This window comes from Camellia sinensis, chromosome 4 (genome assembly GCF_055761805.1).
Source record: "Camellia sinensis isolate YWXY chromosome 4, ASM5576180v1, whole genome shotgun sequence".
NCBI lineage: Eukaryota > Viridiplantae > Streptophyta > Magnoliopsida > Ericales > Theaceae > Camellia > Camellia sinensis.
Window position 1 is genome coordinate 185,298,654 of NC_138964.1, and position 26,295 is coordinate 185,324,948.

At 33.6% G+C, this 26,295-nt stretch overlaps 3 protein-coding genes across 4 annotated transcripts; all 3 read right to left on the reverse strand.

Moving 5' to 3' along the window:
* Window positions 1–228: 228 nt before the first annotated feature.
* LOC114294495 (peptide methionine sulfoxide reductase A5) lies at window positions 229–8,344 on the reverse strand. 2 transcript variants are annotated; one of them, XM_028238631.2, is made up of 5 exons: window positions 7,752–8,344; window positions 2,225–2,337; window positions 1,876–2,020; window positions 562–733; window positions 229–409 (listed from the first exon to the last, which is right to left on the reverse strand). In XM_028238631.2, the coding sequence occupies exons 1-5, from the start codon at window positions 8,049–8,051 to the stop codon at window positions 405–407; spliced, it is 735 nt and encodes a 244-aa protein (XP_028094432.2). In that variant the 5' UTR covers window positions 8,052–8,344; the 3' UTR covers window positions 229–404. The 2 variants fall into 2 exon arrangements, with proteins under 2 accessions (XP_028094432.2, XP_028094431.2); XM_028238630.2 differs by lacking the exon at window positions 229–409 and having other exon boundaries at window positions 414–733.
* Window positions 8,345–17,274: 8,930 nt separating this feature from the next.
* On the reverse strand, window positions 17,275–17,670 carry LOC145824294 (protein FAR-RED IMPAIRED RESPONSE 1-like). The gene has a single exon (XM_082923926.1). The coding sequence runs from the start codon at window positions 17,668–17,670 to the stop codon at window positions 17,275–17,277; it is 396 nt and encodes a 131-aa protein (XP_082780052.1).
* A 3,686-nt stretch (window positions 17,671–21,356) lies between these two features.
* Window positions 21,357–21,692, reverse strand: LOC114294502 (auxin-responsive protein SAUR50). The gene has a single exon (XM_028238639.2). It carries the CDS (start codon window positions 21,690–21,692, stop codon window positions 21,357–21,359), a length of 336 nt encoding a protein of 111 aa, XP_028094440.1.
* Window positions 21,693–26,295: the final 4,603 nt, after the last annotated feature.

Here is a 26,295-nt window from a genome sequence, read left to right on the forward strand (position 1 = left end):
TTGAGATGATTTAATGTATTCTTAATAAGTAACAAAACCCATAAACAAATTAAATTTAAACAAAATTTTATTAGTCTGAAGATGCTAGCACATAAGTTTTGCTCCAGATTATGGATTCGAATCCCAGAAACGATATATTCAATACCCGACTTGTAAGGTTCAAATTCCGACATCAATCTATTCAACAACCCCACTACGTAATTTGATGTTTTTAAATGTACCAAAAAATGGAACAACAATTTGTCATAAATTCATTTAACAGAACAATTTTCCTTCTAATCTTACAAAAGAATGGCATAGTTTTACCAACAAAATTTACAAATGAGGTTCAAGAACCACTCATACTCACATCCCCAATTAAGAGTTTTCAGCTCCTTTACCCCACAGCAAAAAAACTCTGCAATTCAGGCTGAACAAGCAAAATCAACACTATACATCAATGTATATCATCTCGTCAGGCTGAAGCAAATTGAATCTGAAGTCTACAACACTCCTCTTTTAAATATTTTCAACTTGAGAAAATGGATTTGTCTAACTATAATTCTCTTAAAATGGGCCAACCTTTTTTAATAATGTTGTCGATCTTCGCATCGATCTGCTTTTGAATCTTAGTTGGACAAAGCTCTGCTGAATAGCTGTTCAGTTTTGCTGCCAGGCTTGAACTCTCAAGCTCAACTTCCGGCAGGTTTCCAATCAGCTGAAGAAGGAACGGGTTTCGTTTTAGCTCAAATTTCTGCAGATATTGTATCATCAGGGCAAGTAGGCCAGTCTCTCATTAGAAAAGTAAAATATTTCTTCACAAGGAAAAATAAAAACTTTAAAATGCTAAATCTAAGATTTCATCAGAATGCCTTGTGTTTATTAAACAACAGGCAAAGGGCGGGCAGCTGTGAAAGCCACAAAACTAAATGAACAGAGTTGAGATTCCACACCACAACTTTCTTTAGTCCTGCCCCACATGTTTTCGAAAGGGAGACAGCCTAATAAGCACAGAGACCAACACGCCAACACAAAAATGTAGGACACAACACGTGGAAAAGAAGGATTTATACTTGGCATATATAAGAATAAGCCCTTGATAGAGCCGCGTGGAAAAGAAGGATTTATGTAGCCGACCCCATTTGATGGGATTTAAGGCTTAGTTTGGTTTGATTTAGTTTGGCATATATAAGAATAAACAATTATAATGTCATATATATATACGAATATTTAGTCCAAATATAACATTTATTAAAATCTAAGTATAAATTTGTGTTGTTTTGCTTTTATCATTGAATTCTAAGTATTTGAGTTGTGTTTTTTTGAATTCTGAAGTTATACAAACCTGAATGTATTTCATGTGTCTAAATAAGACACGTGTTATCCATGTGTCTAAAGCGTATATGAGTTTAGAAAATTCTTTAAAATAGTAAGGCATATTTGTCATGTTATGTCGGTGTCTAACACACCACGCCACCTTCTTACATGTCCATGCTTCTTAGGAGACAACTAATCTCCTTCCAACATTGATTACCAGTTCCTCCTAACAATTGCAAAAACATTCAGATCCGCTCTTCTTGAGACATTTGAAAACAAAACTAGCATTTGACAGAATCACAAAGTACCATGTTTGAAACAAAATCTTAATCAAATCATTTGCTGCTTCATTTTCAATCCAACAACTTCATTTTCTGCTCCCTGACCTGATTTATTTTTATTTATTTTTTAAACTTTTGTTCTAAAAAAGAGCATGGTTAATGACTTCAGCTATGATTATTTCAGGATTCACTGTTGCTGCCCAAATCTCAGTTGTTTTATCTGTTTCATAATAGGACCACATTAACGAGTTAGTTTTGCTTAGGAATTCCAACCTGTTCACATTAAAGAATACTAAACCTGATGTTCAGGTTCTGCAGGATAAAATGTTCCAAGTTGTTGAATTTGTGTAGTTACGATACTGCTCTTTGACTTAGTCTGCTCTCTTTCTTTGCTGACTGCAGCTAGTCTGGATTCTTCACTTCCATTAGTGAAGATAATAGACCTATAGAGATACAGTAGTCCATTGGGTGAGAATGAGGTTTGACACAAAGAAATTATGAAAAAGAAAATGCTATACAATCCAATTTCTTACCCTATTTTCTCACTTCTAGAGTCCTAGACACAATCTGTGTGTATAGAAATGAGAAAATGGGGTAAGAAATTGGATTATGTAAAGCATTACTCTCGTGAAAATCACCAATTTTACCTGTACTGGCTCCCTACATCAGGACCTTGCCCGAAAACTTGTCTAGAGTCATGACTGGACCAGAAGACCTCCAAAAGTTGCCTGAAATTAACCAGCTTAGGATCATATTCAATCTGCACAAGCAATTGAAGAAAGACATCATTTAAGTTTCCATAAAAGTATCGATGGACAAGAAACATGCCCTACACAGTATATGAAGTGGACATAAAGTGCAAACCCAAAAAGCCTATAAAAAATAATAATTAAAAAAAAAAAAAAACAACTACAGTGCAAAGTAAAATTCAACTCCATGAACCACTCATTTACAAAAGGGTAAAAAATACAGGCTACGGAGAATCAATCAATTTTTCGATATCTAGGTCAACAAAGAAAATAACAGAGAGTTTGATAAAAAGATACTTCAGATCAATTGATAACAAGATTATTGGCACAGTTCCCTATTCAAAAGAAAAATATATTTATTGGCGAAAGTTAGTGGTTAGTTGTTAAATTAACACCTAGGAGTTGAACTCCCAACCTCTCCCTGCAAGCACTAATGTCTTGCCACTATGCCACAAGGCCTTGAGCACAGTGCCCCATTCATTAGCATTAACTGATTAAAGCAAAATTATTTTCATCTGAAATTTCATTTAAATTTTAAACAAGAATCCACGATGAAAGATCAATAACCAGCTCCTTGGTACCACCACGGTGGTAGCCTAGCGGGTGGGAGATAACTTCCATTGGATTTCGTGAACAATTGGCTCTGGGTTCGAGTCTACTTGGGGGTGATGCAGTTCCCATCCACCTATGCTCCCAGCTTCTGCTTGCTAGGACCCTAGTGGGGCCAGTCTTGAAGGCGAGCCAGCAGTTCTCCCATGTGCAGTATCCCCATTTTTCTGGGTGTGTCTAGGCCCCTCCTGTCTAGCTCCCCAGCAGGTAGGGGTTACTTCAGTCATGGCCAAGGAAGATTGTAGGTACACGATTCTTCAGTTCACCAAACGCCGCACTCAACCCCACTGTCTTTTCCTACAAGCCTCGCATACCACATGCCAACTCCACACGGCAACGCGCGAGCCAATTATCTAGGTTAAGCACCATTGCCAAGCTCACATTCATCGAGCCCGGTCGCATTTTGGTGCCGCATTACATTAGCCTTAGTCAATTGCTTGGCTTAATAACAATCCCACCGAGCGAGGCCCTCATTCTCGAAGAATCAAGACACGCCACCTATGCTACCTAGGTTGGCAGTAATAGGTACCTTGCTTGGAACCACTGGAGGACTTATAGATTAGAGGCTAGAGTTCAAGGGTTTGTCTGGGTGATCACCGAGCTGCCCATCGGGATGAGGTGTGCTCAAACCAGTCTGAGAGAGAGACAGACCTTGACCAAGATGTGGTACCTCAATAGTCAAAGAGCACTAATGTTTTTGACATGCCCAAAATGGGATGTATCATACCTACTCTCTGTCCACATATGATGAATTTTTCATGCCTGCACTAGAGGCTACATGGTTGACCCAGTTTCCCTCCATTTTGCCTAGCCAAAGGGGGTTAAGCCACCTGTCCTAAATTAAACTGACTCAATCTGGCTCACCACCATATATAATGGGGACTCACCATGCATACGAGACATTAATATATACTTGAATATCCTTGCTCCTTCAGCACACAAGCCCTCCACTGCCACCTTCTCTCTCTACCAAGACAGTCCTTGACATTCTCTTGTCCCACCTTCGGTGGTGTCTAGCAATCTTCCTAGAAGGCGACTAGCCAGTTCACTCCCACACGGCATTCTACAAATGTCACTTGTCAAAGATTGAAGTCAACATACATTAATGCCAAGCATGTTCTTTTGAAGTCATTCCTAACAATACCACATGCAAATAGCATACTCGGAGGATTGCCCCATCCATTTTGGGTAAGCAACATCAATAACTCCCAGAAATATGATCTTATTCAAGACCTGATTACAAATAGTAGCATTCGAAAGTTGTTAAGGGTACAACATTTCCTAGACTGACATGTTGAACACAGTAAAGTGATATGATAAATTGCAAAATTGAAATGACTTTCCAAAGGCCCCACTGATAGTAAATGATATAGTGGCAGAGAGAATATAACTGACAAAAATATTAAACGTTTCTTGAAAGTGACATTTTGTCAATTGCAATCAGAGGATTAAAATGTCATCAACCACATTCACCTTAAGAATTGTGATAATAAGAATGCACAAATTCTCGAAGTATAGCCAAAATAATGCAACTCGGCCCTGTGGGAGGGGGGAACACTAAAGCACAACTTGGATAGTATTAAAATCCAGCAACTAGTAATGCCACAATTATTTGTAGTTTATGGGCAAATTCTAAAGAAATTAATAATAAAACACTACTCCCCAGTTTAGTCCCCATATGATGGGGTCTGGAAGTTGCATCTTAAGTACATCGACAACATTGTTTGCAAATCGGTAGTTGTACACTTAGAAAGTATAAATGCCTTATTGGACTAATTAAACAAAGGTGCTCACAGTTTCACCAATCCACCTATGCTAATGTCACGAAGCAAATAAACTTAAACATAACGGATGATACGAGGCCTTACCCCATGCTACCATAGAAAAGAAAGGGTGTCAAAGCGGTAGTCATTTTCTCCATTTGACCTTTTACAGAAGAATAAAAAATCACATAGACTATTGACATGGTTATTCTGTAAAATGGCACTCCATATACACCCTTCAAAGATTTTCATGCCACAGAGCATGGGCTAGTTGCAGTCCCCAATCCAAGAAACTACAAACACGGAACATGGATACAACATGATCCAGGCAAGCCCCACACAACAAATTCAAAATATTTGAACATGGACACAATAAGGACATGGTCACAAATAAGAAGAAATTTTTATATAAATACATCACAAATAATAACTTATTCAATTTTTCTTCTTCTTCTTTTTGTTACACATATTTATAAGTTTTATTACATAAAAAATAATGAGAACTTATTTACTTTTCACATTTTATGTGTTGAAAAAGTAGGAAACGGAAGTAGCGATATCTTTTGTAAGAAACTCTATTCCTAAACACATCGGAAGTAGTAGGCTTTAAGGTTCCTAAAACGAAAATGCCTAAAGAAGGACACAACACAACGGAAAATTATAATTTTAATTGAATTTTTAATTATATATAATTATTATATTAATTACAAAAATAATGAGAGTTATGTTGCCAATTGCTTTAGGCATCTTTTTTTATTTGGGTAAATTACACTGATCTCCCTTGGGTTTTGCACATGATCATCTCTAACAACACGTAAAATTGATTTAGGCTCATGGAAATTGATAGTACCAAAGCAAAAACGAGGCCACCCTTTTTTTTTTGCCCACTTTATGTCCCCTTTTTTTTTTTTTTTTTTTCTATTTGAGACATAACTCCACGTGCTCAAATCCTCAAAATATACAATGAACAAACCCTTATATATAATAAATATTTAAAACAAAAACCTAAAATTCTATTAGAAGAAGTTGAGATCATGAGATGGGGGAAAAATGCATGTTTGCCTAAAAAATAATAGAGAGAAATCTCATATGAGAGAGCTCTAGGGCTATAGCCATTGTAAATTTATCTCGCTCCTTTCAAACCGTTTATTCTATTTATAGAGTGAAGCATTGCTTTAAGAGTTTTTCTATAATAACACAATGAATATAGAGTCATAAAGTAATTATCCATAATTAACCAGTTGGAATAAAAAAAATATCAAATTCATTGTCACAAGAAGTCAGTTTAAAAAATACATGTCAAAGCTTTCCTTAATAAATACATACATCAAAGCATGAATAGTGAAATGTAATGATTATAATGTAGGAGAGTCATTATATTAAGCCAGTTGTAAAGTCTTTTACCTACACCATATAAAAACTTTTCCAAAATAATGTCTTGTACCATAAAAAAAATCCAAAATTAAGGTGGGAAAAGCGAAATTTTATTGACTATAATGTATGAGAGTAGGTCCTATACACAATACCATATAAAAATCAAGAGGGGTCATTGCAACGAATAGCTTCGCCCCTGACCTTGGCTACTGAGACAGTGGTGCATATGTGACAACAAATCACCTTAAAAAACAAAAAAAGTCAATCTATCACATGGAGAGACAGAGAAAAAGTGAAACCAGTTGCCAATTAAAGACCAGTCACAAGCTTCCAGGTTGGTTCTTCCTCCTCCTCCTCCTCCTTCTTTGTTGGTCACCAAAGCTCAATGTGCAACTGATATTTCTTTTTCTTACTGTGTTGTGTTTGTGTGTGTGTTTGTGTTAGATTGCTAGGGCTCAACCTAATTGAAATAAATTAGGACTAATTCTTCTTCTTTCTCTCTCTCCCTAGATCTCTCTCTATTAGATCACTAGGGCTTGATTCAATTAATGCAAATCAGAGCCAATTTTTTTTCTTCTCTCTCTCTCCCTCCACACTCACTCTTTTCTTCTTCTTTGATGTGTTTGGGAAGTGTCATGCCAAAATTTTTTTATATATATACATATAAATGGACACACGGTTAATGCTTGTCTAACGGTTGTCCATGTCCAACACGTGATGGACATGCATACATCACCCAGGGTACGTGTCAATGTTTCTTAGGATTTACCCCATATTTTGGCATTGTCATGTTTTGATGTCCAAAACAACTCAAAATGACAAAAAAATACTATGTAATGCCACCTACTTCTCACAGTTGCCATCTACATCGATTAGTTGAACTAAAATAAAGAATGGCACAATGAACATTCAACCCATGCAAACAAAAGGAAGTCATATTAAAAACTTGTTATTGAACATTAGTTGCTAAGCGGATAGAGAAATTACAGCGGGATTTTTTTATGGGGAGGAGGGGGAGAGGGTTGTCACTGTCATTTAGTGGCTTGGATCGGATTTGTACTTTGAAGGAAAATGGGGGTTTGGGAATCCCGCGTTTAATAAAGTTCAATTTGGCTCTTTCGGGGAAATGGTTGTGGCAGTTTGTGGGAGAGAGGGAGCGGTTATGGAGGAAGGGGGTGGTGGCTAAGTATGGTTTGGGGTGGGCAGAGTGGTGTACAGATACAGTGGGGCAGTCTCATGGGCGGAGTTTATGGAAGGGGATTTGGTTAGAGCGGAAGGAGTTTTGGAAACAGGTGAGTTTCAAAGTTTAAGAATTTAATTATTGATGTTCATAAACTTAGCCACTGATCTGAAATCTGTCTGCTGGCATGTCTACATACAATTATTCATTGCTTATGGGCCTGGTGATTCCACATCAACCAGCTTTGAGTTTAATCATTTCCACCCAATCAATTAATTCATAATTGAAATTCAACTCAAACTTGTGTCATACAAATGGAATGAACATAATTGAGTGTATATTTTTTTTCATCTATGGTCCCAAATGTTGAAAATTCCAGTATACAAAACTTGAATCTCTTTTTTCCCCCAGAAAGTTCCACAAAAATATGAACCCACACACGTCATTGAACACGGACCATTGCGTATACGTATAGAGAGAGAGAGAGAGAGAGAGAAACCTGTACAGACTCGGCGTGATCACCCAAGCTTCGGTACTCGGGATTGGCTTTAGATCCACCAGCGTAACCAACAGTTGTCCGTACGACTCCATCCAAGCAACCAAAAACGGCTTCAGATCTCCAGAAGCTTCCGAGAGCGAAAACAGCTGATTTAAGGGGCTGTTTGGGTGGGTCAATGGGGACTTGAGAGATCCGATCAGGAAATCTGATGCTTAAAGCCGTTTCCGCCAATAAAATGCTCACAAGAAGAGCAAACCAAACAAGACGACAACAGAGGGCATTGCTCTCCGAGAGCTTCATTGTTGGCCCTCTCTCTCAAACTCTTGAGAGAGAGAGAAAAGAAGGAACGCAGAATATATCCGGGTCGGTCAATTCTCGTGGAATATTCAGAAGAACTAGTCAATAGATCACGTTTCTGCACCGGATCCGAACCCGGAACCCGGAAAGTTTTTTTGGGCCCAAAGAGAGGGTCCAAAAATATGAAATTATGGGATGTGGAGTCACCTGTTGTATGCGTTCGTTTCGGGTCTTATTTTAATTATTTATTTTCTCAAAAAATGTCAAGTTAAGTATATTTATAAAAAGTCAAGTTGTACAAATAATGATACATCCTCTATCAAATTACATTTGTAAATAAAGAAAATGAATGATAAGTGTAATTTTAAGTACAAAACTTAATATGAATGTAATTAGATGAAAAAAAGTTATCGATATCCGATCAATTAGATTTTTTGTAAATATATATTTACTCGAAATTTTTAAAAATAAACTATTTGAATCATTAAAATAGAACTAAAAACAAGCCCCACTAACTCTAACTCCGAAATTGTTATGTTAGATTATCTTAAAAAATGAGTTAAATTTAAAAATTTTAGTTTTTAAAAAAAAATTAATTATAAATATGATAATTATTACAGTTAAACAACTTAGAGTTGGTTTGTGATTTTCTAAAAAAGTGTACTTTTTTACTTATTAGCTTATATGGGTTGGGTTTGGGTTGGGTTTGATGTGATGTGTTAGAGAGTTGATGTGATTTAAATAAGATGATGTGACTTAAATAGGATAGTGACTTTTTAATTTTTTGTATTATTTATGCCAAACCAACCGTTAATACAATCCCCACAATGACAGAAAATTAAAAGTTTTTTCCCACAACGATGCTCTCATATTAGTTTGAGCCACTATGCAATTTTAAACAGCACTTTAACATGAAAAATATGTAATATGAATCTAAATTTCAAAAAAGTCTTAAGGAGTATAAATTTTTTTTTTTTCGATCATTCAATAGAAAATCATTTATAATATAAAGAGAATTACATCTAAAAGTTGAGTAAGTAGCCTAACAAAGAGTCCTTATAATGGGGAAGAAACAACCAATCTAACAACCAACGAACCTAATAAAGAGTTTCATGAGAGAAAGAAATGAACCATACACCAAAGTGTCTTACAATGAGAAAGAAATTATCAACCATTACATTCTCCTAACCTCTTAAATTAGAGTATATAAGAGTGACGAACTGAATACAGTTGTCTAGAAAGGATAAGGCACATTGACCTTGAGGAGCACAAGTCAAAATGCATAATTGGCTTAGAAAAATGCTAAAATTTCAGTCAAACAAACACCTCATATGAAAGAGAATTGTAGAAAAATCAATAGAGCAAAGCCATCAGTAACTAACACCAGACAAAGCAAGGAAACGTGAGGTTGGGCAAACTTGAATACCTAGTTGAGGGTTGGGAGACATTCTTGATATTCTTTATTTCTTTTCTCCAGTTTCATTTGGCAACTTGTGAAGATTTTTAAGTTGTGTGGTTTGGAAAGCTCCCAAAAGGGTAATCCAATGAAGCTAAGGACAGAGAAGTTTGGACAAAGAAACACGGTTTCATCATGAATTTGATCCCAACATCTCCCCTACAACTCGGTCCACCTCTCAAAACTAGTGGCTCTCCCTTTCCTTGACTAAACAATAAAGTTTAGAAATATGAAAAACAAACAAAAAATTGCACACAGAAAGTAAATAGTCTTGGGGTAATAATCAGTGAACTAGTCTTGGGGCAAAAAATGGAGCTTCTTTTGTTGTTCCTTCTTCTACAAATATGGAGGAAAACAAGAGAAAATTAAAGGAAAAAGATAGTAAACCTCAAGATAGGGAGAGAGATGATTAGAGGAATACTTCCTTCCTATCAAACCAAACCAACCAAGTTCAAAGATTTTGGATAAAACAACCAAGTTCTTCTTCAAAACAAGGAAAAGAGACACTCTACAAGCCTCCTTGGTTTACATCTTTGGTAATATTGTCATGTTCTCTCAAATTGTAAGAGATTGTATCTATGTGTAGGGGTATTTTGTTTCACTTAGGCCATGTTTGTTTGGGCGAACTGGATTAGCTTTCTCATGACTAATAGTTTTAAGATTACGAATCCGTTGGATTATGTATCCTATCTTAACTAATAGTCAAGTTTAAAATAATTAATCCGTACTTCAATTGTTTAACCAAATATTGAATTAATAATTTTATTGAACTATTAGTCCAATCCCAAGCTCATGTCTACCCAAACAAACATGGCCTTAGCCTCTTAGATTGTGTGAGAGGTTTTCATACTGACTAGGCATGAGTTTTCCTCTCACATTTTGGAGGTGTTTTGAGTTTTATTGTATATTTATTAAAAAGAATTATATATAATAAAACACTAACGTATAAATAAATTGAAGGACAACAGTAGCATAAAATCCAAACAAAAATCTTAATTAATGAAGGAAAATGCAAACCATCATTCCAAAGAATCAAAGGGATGTCATTAATCTAGATAGATATACAAAATATATATATATATATATACAACAATATGTGAAGATACCTTGAAATTGTGTAAAATTATAACGTTTTTGGCATTTTATTTTCTTGGTTAACAAATCATTGGTTGGACTGTCAAGATCATTTTTGAAACAACATCATTTAAGATATAAATATATATAAGACACGGAAAAGACTTGATAATTACTAATAGCCTATTTAGGGATAATAAACCAACCACCATGATTGGTTGTTATATCAAATTATCATTTAGTGCTCTCCCTCAAATCATCATCATCATATATATATATATATATATATGTTATTAATTTGGAGAAATTTTTAGCCAAGTGGGTCGAGTAATGGAAGGGATAACACCAAGTTTTTTTGTTTTTTTTAATGTTTTGATGACCCTTTCTTTCACAATCTGGGGAAACTCAGGTTGTACCTCATTTCAAATAAGATGGAATTTATCCATTTTTAATAGAAAATCACCATTTTCACATAAGGGTATGAAAATAGGACGGCAAGACATTAATTTAGATCAAATTAAGGCATATAGATATTAGAAGATATGTACTGTATATATTGATTTTTTTTTTTATCAACAAAATTATGTATATATATTCATAATTAAAGTCACTTTGTGGCGTGATTAAGTAAAATTAGGTCATATCAAAATTGTTACTACTTCTGCTAAAACTACTTAAAAATCTTATTTACAAATAATATGATAACTCATATCTTATTTAAAATTTGTTGAACCAATAAACAGGCTAATTTAGTAACTTTTTGGCTATTTGACTAAAAAGGTAGGTAAAAAAAACTTGTATATTTGGGATGACTTTTTGGCTAATTACGAAAAAATGTGCAAAAAGTAGAGAGAAAAGAGAATCTTTAACTTTTTGGTATGGATTGTTGGCTTTTTGGCTAATTTAGTAACTATTTGGCTAATTGGCTAAAAAAATAAGTCCCCAAACGGGTAAACCTGAGCACCAAGGATCCTCTAGAGTGAAATTTCTCTAAAGTTTCCTAGAGTACTATATTGTGTGGTTGAGATTTACTGGCAAGTCACATCAGAAAAATTGATGTGACTTGCTAGTAAATCTCAACCACACAATGTAGCACTCTAGGAAACTTTAGGAAAAAATCACTCTAGAGGATCCTTGCTCAAAACTGAGAATATTATCAAATTTTTTTTATTTCAATTTTTAAAATTAAGAACATTATGAAGTTTACGTAGTAATGTTCCAGATAATTATTTCACTAACTGATAAAAAAACCGAGCATGAGATTAAACGTTTTTGCCTCCTACTTATTCGTTTGATTCAACTATTCAATAAAACCAAGAACATTAACCGTTTTTAAAACTGAGAACATTATTAGTTTTTTTTTCATTTTAAATTTTTTTTTAGTTTTGCACATCAATGTTCCATCATCTTGCTCCTTTATAAACACAAAATTTTTATTTTTGTACAAAAAAATAATTCATTTTTTTCAAAAAAAAAAAATAGTGTGTTTGATTTCAGTTTTTTTAATTCAATTTTTTGACAACTGAGTTTTTTTTATTTTTAGTGAATATTTTTAAAATTTTAAGCATTTTCTTTTACTTTTTTAGATACACCTTATTAGATGTACTTAAAAAGTAAAATATTTTTAAAAATTAATAAATACACAAAAATATGAAAAATATACTAAATTTTCATTTTTTTAAATATTTTTGGTATTTAGTGATTTTTTTTAAAAAAAAATTACAAAAATTATACTTTTTAAGTGTATTTATGTTAGGTGTGTCTAAAAACTAAAAAAAATTGCTTAAAATATTAAAAAAATTCCGTAAAAATAATAAAAAATTATGAAAAATAAGAAAGTAGAATTTTTTGAAAAGTGTTTTCAAAATATTGAAAACAAACATGGTGATTAGGTTTTTTTATTTTTTTGCACATAATTTTTTTTTCTAATTTTTTCAATTTAAAAGTTGATATTTTAAAGTTTTGAAAATCAAAATAAATGTCAAATTATTATGTTCCTTTATAAATAATCATAAATGGTGAACAATCATTATTTGAAAGGCAATTCTGACTATTAAAAATTTAATAGGAGTTGAATGTCTAAAAAAATCTTAATTAGGATTGAATGAAGTATAAGTTTATAAATTAAAATTTGTGTGTAAATGTCGAAAAAAAAATTGTTACTACTTATTGAATGAAGCATACCATACATTACAACATATAAGAGTTTTACAAACCAAATATTTTGGTTTCTAAAAGTAAAAATTTTGTTACAAAACACATTTAGGGACCAATTTCAATCGTCATGAGAATAGTCGCTAAAATATCGTCCCGAAAGTAAATAACAAGGCTTTTAGCGACAAAATTTTGAAAATGTCACTAATAAATAAATTTTTAGGGACAAAATAATTTAGTCTCAAAATAGTTTATCTTTTGAGACAAAAAAATTTGGTCCCAAAAGGATAATAAATCATCACTAATGTCCAATTTTTGTTGCTAAAAATATAATGACGACACTTTTTGTAATAAAATTATTTGGTTCCTAAAAAATAATTTTATCTCTAAATTTTGATACGTAAAATCTTAATTTTTTGTAATGATATAACTGGCCTTTTAACACTATATTAACAAAAAAATAAAATAAAATTGTATTAGTTGGACATGGACAACTCATCAATCCAACGAACAAAAAGGTACTATAAAGTTGAAGTCATTTTCAAGATTTTGTCTAACAAAAATGCTCCGGACCCCCAATTTAGGCTGACCCCTAGCACCCCTAGTTGATGTGGAAAGTCACGTGATATGCACGTGTGTCAATTATCCCATACTTGAGAATTCAAAATTTCTCCCAAACACAGATAGATCTCTCTTCCTCCAAAACCTTGACTTCGACGATCGAGAGGGCAACAACTCCTTCTATTCACTTCGACGCCTGACTCTCTTCTTCCCTTGACTCTGACGCTGAACTCCCGATACCAGACTCCTGACTCTCTCTGTCTCTGTTTTCTACTACAACATTTTCTTAGTTTAGTGACATTTGAAAGTGTTACAAAATTATTCTTCTAATGACATTTTTTGGTCTTGTGGCATTTTGAACAAGTGCCACTTCTATTGGTGTCACGGTAGATACGAGAGCCACGGTAGATACTTGCAAGTGCCACTGTACTATCATGGCTGAAAACTTTCAATGACATTTTAATGTCATGGTAAATATTATTTGTGGCACTATCAAGCGCCATTAAAAAAAGAGTTAGTGACACTTGTAAGTGTCATTACACCATCAAGACTAAAACCTTTCAGTGACACTTTAATGTCATGGTAGGCAGTATTCATGACGCTATCAAGTGCCATTCATGACGATAATTCGTTGTAGAACAATTTGATCCGCTCTTGCGGAGACTCGAACTGCCAACCTTCCGCACCATAAACCTTATACACCACACTTTTCCCACTACACCTCTATAGCACCACATGATTATATATGCAACATATATTATTTATATAGTACATACATTCATATTAATATAAAAGTATATGTATAAACATAATTATTTTATTGAACCTAATTTATGTAAAATAAACTATTTACTACCAAAATAAAAAAAAAGACTACTTTTGGCGACTAAAAATATTTTTTAGTCGCCAATTCTATATTTTTGGCTACTAATTGTTTTTTAGTTGCTAAAAAACTTAATTTTTGTCGACCAAAATCGGATTTGGTCGCCGAAGATGCACTTTCATCTACCAAAATTTTGGTCACCAAAAAATTTATTCCCGCCTTAGGATTTTAGTTCTCCCGCGCTAAAAATGACCACTTTTGGCGACTAAACTTATTTTTTAGTCGCCAATTGTAGACTTTTGGCTACTAAAATTTTTTTTGGCACCAAAAAGCTTTACTTTTGGCTACTAAAATTTTTTTAGTCGGTAAAACCCATATAATCAACGACCAAACTTATTTTTAGTCGCCAATTATAGACTTTTGGCTACTAAATTTTTTTAGTCGCCAAAAAACTTTACTCTGGGCTACTAAAAATTTTTTAGTCACTAAAACCCATATAATCAGCGACCAAACTTAGTTTTAGTCGCCAATTGTAGACTTTTACTAAAATTGTTTAGTCGCGAAAAAGTTTTACTTTTGGCAACTAATGCTGTTTTGGTCGCCGAAAATATCTTTCAGCGACCAAATTTTTTTGGTCAGGAAATTTAGTCACCGAATATGCTTTTTCCTGTAGTGTATATTGAGTTTAATTCATTTATTTTTAATCATTTACTGCATTTTAAAAATTTAGAAAATATATTGGCATTTTTTGTTTTTGCAAAAATGTCATTATAATCTTGGAAAGTTTTTAGCTTAGTGGCATTTCTCAAAATGCTATAAAATATTTGTTTATGACACTTTTCACCTAAGTGCCATAAAAAGTAATTTACACCTACCTAGTGTCCTGACATTTTTTAAAAAATGCCATTGCAAATATTCATAAAAAGTTTTTGTAGTGACATTTTTGCTGTAGTGAAGTGACACTTTTTTTAATTGAAATGCCACTAGAGCCTTGTATGCTTGTGGCTCCATGACATTTTTCTAAAAAATACCACCAAATATTCTTTTTGTGACATTTTTTAAGAACATGCCACTAGTATGGTGTCACTAAAATATGTTTTTGTTGTAGTGTTGTGACACTTGTTCATTGAAATGTTACTAGAGCCTTTTATGTTTGTTGTTTTGTGGCATTTTTCAAAAATGTGCCACTAAATATCATTTTTGTGTCATTTTTTAAAAATATGTCATTAGTGCAGTGCCACTAAAGTATGCTTTTGTTATAGTTTTGTGACACTTGTTCTTTGAAATGTCACTAGAGCCTTTTATGTTTGTCGTTTTGTGGCATTTTTCAAAAACGTGCCACTAAATATCATTTTTTGTGGCATTTTCTAAAAATATGCCACTAGTGTAGTGCCACTAAAGTATGTTTTTGTTGTAGTGTCCCTCTCATCCAACCAAGTACGATTTAGAGGCAAACCTCCCGACTTTCGACTTAGACTGTCTCTCTTTCCCTCTACGAAGTACGATTAAGATGTATAGCTACTTATATATATCTATCTGCGTGCGTGCGTGTATATCTATCTATCTGCGTACGTGCGTGTATATATCTATATGTATATGTATTTAGGGCTGTGTATAAATTTATCTACGTATGTTAAGTAAGAAATTGGGTTGAATGTTTGGATTTAGGAATGTTGATTTGGGAATTGAGTTTGGGCTTTTGATTTGTTTATCAGATTGGCCTTTTGATTTGGAGTTTTACTTTGCCTACCCTACCATCTGCTTGATAAAATTCCTCAATCAAAATGGCCTTTTGATTTGAATAACAGTTTTAATTTTTTTGATAGGTTGTGAAAAACCAATCCAAATCTGTAATGACTCGTTAATGACTGTTAAATGAGCTTAGACCTCAGCTCAAAATCATCTTGAATTGCTTTACTAAACAGGTAAGAAAAACATTTTCCAAGTTTGAGTTCAAAATTCTGAATTATTAAGGAGCTGCTAGGCTCTTTTTATAGCTCTATTTACCAATAACTTCAAAGTTTGCATCTTAGGAATATAATTAACTTCTATGCGAAGAATATCTACAAAGTATTTAAGAGACCCTTAAGTTAGATCATATGAACATCTACAGAGTCTTTAAGAACATCTACAGAAGCTTATGTTACACATATAATCAGAAGTAGAAAGGGTTACAATACTTTACGAAATGAATGATTTAAATTGGCCATCTTGTACTTAACATGAGAATTTAAGATAAAAGTATCATCCAATCCACTTTCTCTTTTACTTATCTATTCTTATAACTAGCTTCATCCACAGTGTTTGATGTCTTAGTGCATATCACGTGAGCATATATGTAAGAATATATGTCTTAGTGCATCTCATTGTTAACATAGATAGACTTGGCTAGTGTTGAGAACTCAAACCAGTGGCTAGTGTTGAGAACAATACTGAATTTTTGGAACTTCACCACAACACACAAACCAATGGCTAGTGTTGAGAACTAAATTGACAATTGACAATTGAACAATATTGATGATCTTATAACTCAAACTAGTGGCTAGTGTTGAGAACTAAATTGACTAGTGTTGAGAACTCAAACCAATGGCTAGTGTTGAGAACAATATTGAATTTTTGAAACTTCACCACAACAAACAAACCAGTGGCTAGTGTTGAGAACTAAATTGACAATTGACAATTGAACAATATTGATGATCTTATAACTCAAACCAGTGGCTAGTGTTGAGAACAATATTGAATTTTTGAAACTTCACCACAACACACAAACCATGGCTAGTGTTGAGAACTAAATTGATAATTGACAATTGAACAATATTGATGATCTTAGAACTTCACCACAACACACAAACCAATGGCTAGTGTCGAGCTTGTGGAAAGACAATTTTTATTGCATTTTGCATAGTTCTGCACTGATAAGTTATGATAGCTTTTGGAGGATGATTTGACATGCAACTTAACCACGACTTGAATAGCCAAACAAATGTGTTCGTGTCTTCACTAGATAACAATCCACAACCAAGTAAAATGGACTATCCATGGTGATTAACTCCGACAAATGGAGCAAATGGCATGTCATATTTGTTCGTCAGATAAGTTGTGTCAAATGAAACGACATCTCCAAATGCTTCATAAGTCGCTCGACTCCTTGCATCAGCCTAAAACAAGTTTCTAATGCGAAACTCCTCATCAACATCAATCATATAAAAGAATCTCTCACTATGTGCTTGTATCCTCATAAAACAATTTTGAAGTGATTCGGCATCACCATTCCCAAGCCTCAATCTTCTAGCTCTCTCAATGTAATTCCTTGCATCTCGCTCATCAAATGTCAATGACTTATATCCCCCTGCTTCAACAACCATTGAATGAAAGTTCCTAGACACCCCAATCCCTGCTTGATCATTAATTTCTAATCTTCTCTTCACAGGAGTAAGAATTTTCTTATTCATTGCAAAATGACGTAAGTCAGTGGGAATCAAATCATGATTATGCTCAAGGTTAACTGTGGTTAGTTTATATCTCCCATCATTTTGTACACTACCTTGTACCATTGCTTTGCAACTAATTTTTGTGGACAAAGATGGCTTCAGAGGGTTGGCTTCAGAGAGTTGACTTCTGATTTCTTTTTTCTTTCCCCCACCCGAGAACATTCAATTGCAAAGTTTTTTAATTGTTCATCATCTCCAAAATGTTGTGCTCTATGAGCTATAGAAAATCCAACATGCTTAGCATATTTGGCATAAACTGTGTACATTTCTTCCATTGAGCTAAAACACATATCCTTCTTAGGTTCTTCAACTTCTCCACCCTCATTTACTGAAGGATTGTCACCAACATTTGAATCAACCTCCATTCTTCCACTTTGCATGAAATAACAATTAAATGATTTTAGAATGATTATATAACACAATGCCCAAACAAACATAATGAATCAGTTCCCTAACACAATGCCCAAATTAAGGACAACTACTAATTTGAACCATTGTTGAATAATGGAACTGATTTGAACAAATATTATGTGACTATCCCCAAAGTGTATGAACAAATATCAGGGGATAGTTAATGAAACTAATTTTTTATCTAGTGAAGAAAGTGTATGAACAAATATCAGTGAATAAATAACAGTGTATGAACAAATATCAGGGGATAGTGTATGAACAAAGTGTATGAACTGATTTGCTAATGAAACAAATGTCCAAATTGAGTCACTTGGGGTTGGGGATAGTTATATATGGAACTGATTTTTTTTTTTTTGTTTAACTATTATTACTGATTTCTTACTTGGAGAGCTGGGGGAAAAAGTTTACCTCATAAACTACCGATCCGGAGTATGTGTGAGACAGAGACAGAGACAGAGATAGAGACGAACACGCAGCCGAAGATTGAGGATAGTGACGGACAAAGATGCAGCCGAAGATTACATCTACCTCAGTCGCAAGATCATTTGGATTGTGTACATAGGAAAAGCCTAAGTTTGGGTGGACAAAATTGAATACTGATGGATCTGTAGGTCGAGATAATGCTAGCTTTGGTGGTTTGCTTCGCGATTACAATAGTCGTCGTCGACAGCGTAGAGCTAGGTAGAGGAGGAGGATGGCGGAGAGCTGGCGGCGACAGGTGAAACAGATGAGGGAAGATGATTTTGGGTTTTGGACTCCCGCTATTTCCATCTTTTTCCTTTTTTTTTTTCACAGCTGCGTGCATGTATATAACCTTCTCCCACATCAGCTGCCAACACTGGAGGTCCTGGGGGTCCAGTTTCATTGGGGGTCTGTAGCGGGGTTGTTTATCTAAATACTACACTTCTTTATCTCAAACTCAAATAAGTTATTCTATACATCAGGGACATTGTATTCTTTAGAATCACACCATCATGTGAAGTCTATCCCAAAATGCAAGTACTCGTGTGATTGTGGTTATTGATGGGTTGGGGCAATATCCTATAAGACACAATAATTTGTCTTATGGAAAATATACAAAACCCTTGCAGGTCAGTTATTGATTGTTGTTTACTAAACAAACATATTTTAGGAATAATGTTATATATAATCTCAATTCTTATCTTTTTTTTTTCACATGGAGACAAAACAATAGGTGCTTTGGAGTGATAAAAAAAGGTAAAAATAAAATTTTATGTAGTATTTTTGCATATTTTAGAGGACTATAGCATTAATATCTTCCCTAATTGGACAATTATACGATAATTTCGAAATACCATGTGGTATATTCTTTAATCAATTACCATTTATTATACCCTCTTATGTTTCTCAATCACCCAATAAAAATAACTAATACTCCACATTCTTAACCAATCATATTATCATGGAGCACCACGTGGCTGTACTTCGAGACAACTGAATAATCACCAGAAATGGGGTCACTACTGTGCCTCAATTTGAGGTGCATTATGGGATAATTTTTATGATCTGAACCATACATTTTGTAGGGTTTGTTGAGTACTTCATACCTACCAAAAATCATATTAATTGGATATCAATAACTATATGATCGAATTGCATATTTTTTATGCTATTTCTCAAAAGAAAAACTTATTGTTTATCTTTTTGGTTATCAATCATATAGTTATTGATATCCGATTAATATGATTTTTGGTACGTAAGAATGAAGTACTCAACAAACCCTACAAAATGAACGGTTCAGATCATAAAAATAAGCCTATAATATATCTTAAATTGAGGCACAACAGTTACTGCTGTGCATTTAATACAATAGTGACTCCAATTCAATAATCACCCATCTCTATTTAATGTTTTTATGATGGATGTATCTTTTTAATATTGTGACCCGATTTTTTAACTTTTTGACTATCGCATTAATCTTATTGTGACCCATTTTTAAAAAAAAATTTGGTACAAAAAATAGGATGTTGGTGAGTTAATTACAATGTAAGGACCATAGTTATTCCATCAACTCAAATTCTAAACTTCTAACATTCTCTTAAATGGATCATTGGGCCAACTGTCCTATCTTTTTCTGAGCCATATAGAAAGAAGAAAAATATTATTTATAATAGATGTTTTATTTGATTTTTTTTTTCCACTACACACAAAGGTATTAACCTCACATTTATTTATTAATATGGATCCTACTATTTTTATTGTCTAGTGACATAAAAATCTGATAAAAAAATTATTTTAAGTATAATATTATTCTTAAAAAATACAGGCCAAAATTAAGCAGCATTATGTGAATAATCTGTACCATTTCAGTTCATGGACTGTTATAGAAATCTCTTAATTAAAGGTTCCCTCCAAGTGAATGGCAAGTCCCACCTGCATATGCACCTAAAGTGGTAGAACGGAGGGTGGTAAAAGCATGTGTCCAACAATAGTTCACCATCAACTCACAAGTAACACTAGTAAGGTTAAACCTTTAAGTCTAAAACAAAACAATAAAAAAGGTTAATATTTCACTTTTATCTCTGAATTATTGTCAAAAATTATCTACTTAATCAAATAATTTTAAAATATGCTCTAAAAATAAAGTGTATAGTATAAATTACATCCATAGTTTTGACCAAAAAGTGTTGTTGGTGCCATGAATGCCACTCCATCGTTAACAACCAATTCATTTCTAGAAAAAGAAACAGAGGAAAATAATCCTGATGTGAATATTGACGCCATGAAAAAAACTGTCTTAATATATAAAACTTCAAATTCTCAAGGACTATGATGATCATGTCTCAATATTTGATATGATAATTTGTAATTAATCAAAATTATTTAATTAATCAGCTGAACATTCCTCAATAGTTGTTATAAAAGAACTAATAATAAAGTTTGTCATTATCGGGCTTGGTGGCACGAATTCAAAATACATAAACAGACTCAGAAAATGAAAAATGATTGTGTAGTAGACAGAGAGATTGAGAGAGGAATCGAAAAATACAGGGCAACTTTTTATTAATATCAGCTTTTTCATAGGGCACAATGCGCATCCCTGATAAAAAAGAAAATCTAAAACCATATACAAACCTAACCCATAAAATTTTAACCTAATCTTGGCAATTCTTTCAAAGAAAACCCCACTAACTTTGGTGTTGTAATAGCTTGCTTCTCTGTGCCAACCAAGTTAGAATAGATTTACTTTGCTATGACACTCTATATACACTCACACCTCTCTTTATTGATATTGTTGTTGTAGTATGTACTTTGTGTTTCATCAATAAAGTTTTTTATTTTGCAGATCCAAAAAAAAAAAAACTCATCTTATAGTTTCATCTGATCATGGATGTGAGAGAGAGGAAAACAACTTCTTCACAAGGAATAGTGAGACCCATGTTATTCTTAAACCCAAACTCTTCTTCAGCTCTTTGAAGTAGAGTTTGAAACTCAGGATGAGCTAACCATGAAATGGGAACAATATATCTACTTCTGTTTTCTCCGACGTAGATGGCGAAATGACCCTTTGGGACATCCTCAGGGAGACCATTGTTGCTGTCTTCATCATAGCCATTTGATTGTTGTTTCTTCCCAAAGCTTGAGCACCTTTTGAGTATTTGTTTGAAAGAAGCTGTTTGAGTAAGCTTGTTTGATTTCTTGATGAGAGCCATGGAGACTAGTGTTGTACAGAAAGAGAGAGAGAGAGAGAGGGGTGGGGATGGGGGTGGTGGTGTGCGGTAGGGGAAGATTGAAGAGATGGAGAGGCATTTATATATGGGGAACGGAAGAGAGGGAGAGGGAGAGGGAGAGAAACAAAGGCATGTGGGAGTGTGGGGCTGGGGAAGAAAGGAATGGCGGTGGTTTTTAGATCATCATGCAGTGTTCATACCCCCATTGGGCCTACCTTACCTTGTTTCATCTGCTATATATGGACATCATGGACCACCCCAATCTCTCTCTCTCTCTCTCTCTCTCTCTCTCAAATTACTAAACCTATGTGCTCAGAAAATTTGCCAAGAAAACTATCCAAAACAGTGATGTGGTTGAGATTGGGTTATTGCATCGGGGATCCATAACTTAGACACAATGAAGCTTCTAAGTAATATTTCCGAATTTGTAGCATTGTTGCTCCCAAATTTCTTGTTTTTGTCATTTCTCTCCAATGAGATATTTCTTACTTCTTGGTTAGAGTAGGGGAAAAAAGATATCGCATTGATTGGTTAAATGGATTACAATCACATGAACTAACTTCGGAAATATTCTTTTTAAATCTGCACTCCAATATTTAAGTTAGTAATTGCATGTAAACTCTCAATATGGTGATAATAAGGTTGCTTATAATTGTGTATTTCTACTTGAAGGCTATGTGTGCGTCTTAGGCTTCTTAAATTGACTATTGAGAACGTGCTCCGCCCTAGGCGAGACCATCAAATTTTCAAAAACAAGGAGTATAATTTCACTCTTTATGAATATTTGATTGGATTTACCATTCAAATAATTGATCATATCATGTTCAGCCAAGCAATGCAGATGTGCAAAATTATCTCCCACATAATACTATCTGATAATGCAGTCTGGTCGGCGAAGTGCGGGTCGAACTGATCCAAGCACTTCATGGATTGGTTGTCCTTCGTCTTCCTGATCACACCTGCAAAAGGTCGAGTAAAAAAATTTCGAAATGGGGATGGTTCTTTTCTATGAACCCTCCGACGATCAAATTAGATGAAGAGGTAGGAACTTAGAGAAATTTAAGCGTAGAGGAATGAAGAGAGAGAGAGAGGGAGTGAGAGTAAGTTACTTGTTTCAAACGTTTCTCAAAATTTTTTTTATATCTCTTGTTAATCATTTCTTTGTCCATTCATGCTATCCTATTGGCCAAAAGTTTGTCACCTACTTAACATCGGCCATGGCCATTTCACCGTACTTCAGAGTGAGAGGTCTTATTACATTTAATGTTTTGACAGTCTCATTTAATGCTTAGCATGTGGGTTCAATAATTTTGCAGAATTTTTGTCTGCCACGTGGCTGGACTCCTGTTTGACACGTGTCCACCTGATGTCTAGGCTTGACTATTGTGGGTTCTCTATTAGGTTTGGTGTTGGACCCATTCTACTGAGCTCTATGATGATAACTAATCAAATAATTGCTTGGAGAACCCATAAAAACCATGGGTTGGGCCCTTTTGGGCCATGCCCATCACTATCCATGCATACAAAGTTACAAATATTAGATTTTTTTATTTATTTATTAGATATTTGGTATTTAAGAGAGTATTCTAAGGTGGTGTAGGTGTTGTAGTTCTTTTTTTTTTTGTTTATATAATTCGGCCCATTGATTAATCTGGATAATCAATCACATCATCCATGCGGAGGAGTCTTAATTAAAGACAAGATAAAATCTTACATAGATTGGTCTCAAAAAATTATTTACACCTAGAAAATTTTGAACTTGAGATCTTGGAAGGAGTACACTCCCAAGTCTCAAGTCTTTACCACTATGTCAACTCTTTAAAATTAGGTGGTATAGTTCTTGATTGGTTTATATAAGTGTGTTTATATTTATGTTAATATTTTGTCTAATAATATAAGGGTGGTATTTAATGATTAGTGTGAGATGCTATATGAAAATGTTAAGTGGTGATGTACTCTGTTTCCAGCTATCCTATGGTCGATTGGCAAGTATGCCATGGCAGCAGGGTCAGGGCAGTTATCCTGGATTCATTTGCGGCGCGGTTGGATTCATTTGTATGGTAGAAATTGAATTGGTGTAGCGTAGGTCCGAGCATGAAATAAATCTAAGACATAAATTGGTCATAATTCAGTTATGTAATTGATTCTTAAGAATTTCATCATTAAACAAAAAAATTGTATATCTACAATTGCAGAGTTGTAACCATGTACAATCAATGGTAGTTTCACAAGCATATATACCAATGAATAATCAATCTATCAAGTAGAGAGCTCACACATGCGACAATAATCTCTTAATGTGCGAACTATTGCGAGTCACTTTACCATAGTACAACTTTTAATTTTTCTTACTCCATCAAGAGTCTTTGCGTAAGCCCAAGCTTACCGACACTAATGTTTTAAGAGAATCCACCCATAGATTGTTAGCCATTTTCTTGCTCTATCAAAAGTTACCATAGCCAAATTTGGGGCCCATCAACGTGCAACGATATCAGTCTAATTCATTGGAGAGAAACTTCAAAATCCATATACATGACACTGAAACCTAACATATATTATCAGTGAAAAATATATCCAACGTATATTAAAACTCACTCTTTTTTACTCTTTATCTAATGTGGGAATCAAATTTCATCCATACTCCAATAAAAACAAAACTAAAGAGAGGCAATCCCCAATTCACTATCCACCCAAAAAAATCCCCAATTCACCAAGAAGCCAAATAGGTCAACAATTGGGGGTGGGGGGCTTTGATGAAATGACTATTGATTGTTGTTGCTGTTGGCTGTGGTCAAGGAATAATTTTGATAGTGGTTCATGGAACCCTCATAACTAACATTTTTGGCTTGGCTTTGGCCTCCATTGAACCATTGAACCCCTGCTGTTGCTATCTTAGCATAACGAATCCGGAGTCTTTAGAAAACCTGAATTCCAGCAGGACACAACCATGTGGTGGTCCTATGAGAAGTTTATTCATTCTAGTTCCATTCCCAACCCAAGCATACACCTCTATATAATAATAATAAATTGTTCTATTTTCCCAATAATATTAATAAACGTCAAAAGAACCCATTATTGACTCTCACAACAAATCATTTTTTTAACAAACACTATGTGTTTCGTGTTATTTTGATCTTTACAGTTTTAAATTTGTTAATTTTATTCCTGAATTTATAATTTGATTAAAAAAAAAGTCCAATTTTAGACAACTGTTAAATCATTAACAAAATACCAATAAAAATACACATACGGTTCCTACAACACGTGTTTTGTGTCAATTTAGTTCCTAAAACTTTAAATTTGTCAGTTTTCTTTTGTTTGATCCTCTTGTGTTTTAGTTTTTTGAAATTCACAAAATTTAAACTTAGATGAGCGAAAGTAACACAAAATGTATACTCTAGGCCCTACAGATCAATTGTGTATTTTATTATCATTTCATTACTGATTTAGGCAGCTCACTTAAAATTAGATGAATTTGATAAACTAAATTGACAACAGAAAAGATAAGGACCCCAAACTTCTGTCTAGAAACTTACCCAAATAATAATCATTGGGGGATTTTATTTACACCCAAAAAATTAATTAATATGCCTAATTTCTCAATACTCTCAATACTCTTTTTTTTTTTTTTTTCACAAATTACCCTTAAATAATATAATATTTTAATTTTATGGTACACCTAAATATAAAATCAATTTGGAATAGTCAACTTATGTGAACTTTCAAAGAGTTAGCTTGTTCGGTCGTTCAGTGCCGAACAAGATTGTTTTGTTTGAAATTTTAGATCCAAACAAATTTGTCCGAACAATATTGATGTAAAACAGACTGAATATTCATTTTTACGTATAAAAAAAACACAAAAAATAAAATATTATATTTTGAATATTTATATGAATATTTACATCCTCTTTGATGGGTTGCTTTAAAAAAAAAAAAAAGTTTTGATTATCCATTGTTTGATTTTGTTCAAATTTTTTTCTATTTGCAAGTAATAACACAATAAGAAACAATGAGGTTGATGATAATGGTGAGTTTTGGTGGGGGTGGATATTGAAGTTTTACAATGAAAAAAAAAAAAAAAAGAGAGAGAGAGAAGAAAAGAAGAGAAAATAATTGAAACTTGAGGAAGAAGATGAAGAGATTTGAATATAAATAATATGTATAAGTGGTTAGAATATACCATGAGAAAAAAAAAATATTTTAAGATTTAATATGTGTTGTCTTTATTAGTAAATTTGCATTAGTGTATAATAGAGAGAGAATTTTATTTTGCCCCCCCAAATTATAACTCAATAATTAATTTAACCCCGGTACTTTTTATAATTTCAATTTTATACCTAAATTATTCAATTTTGGATTAATTTCACCCCTGTCATTAGCTACCGTCTATAATTAGACAATATTTGCTGTCGTCTTCATTTGAGATTTCTTGTTACGTCCCAAACTATCTCTAAAATATCAATTAAACCCCTAAACAATATGAAGTTTGGAGGTCTAATTGATATTTTTGAGATAATTTGGGAGGTAAAATAAGATTTCAAAAGAAATTTTGGCGCCACATCAACAACTTCTATTTAATTATAAA

Coding starts and splice junctions, on each gene's coding strand:
- LOC114294495 (XM_028238630.2), bottom strand. CDS start 8,051: ATGAAGCTCTCGGAGAGCAATGCCCTCTGTTGTCGTCTTGTTTGGTTT. Junction 2,021..2,224: donor GATGTAGGGAGCCAGTACAG/GTAAAATTGGTG, acceptor GTATCTCTATAG/GTCTATTATCTTCACTAATG. Junction 734..1,875: donor CTGCAGAACCTGAACATCAG/GTTTAGTATTCT, acceptor CAATATCTGCAG/AAATTTGAGCTAAAACGAAA.
- LOC145824294 (XM_082923926.1), bottom strand. CDS start 17,670: ATGGTACAAGGTAGTGTACAAAATGATGGGAGATATAAACTAACCACA.
- LOC114294502 (XM_028238639.2), bottom strand. CDS start 21,692: ATGGCTCTCATCAAGAAATCAAACAAGCTTACTCAAACAGCTTCTTTC.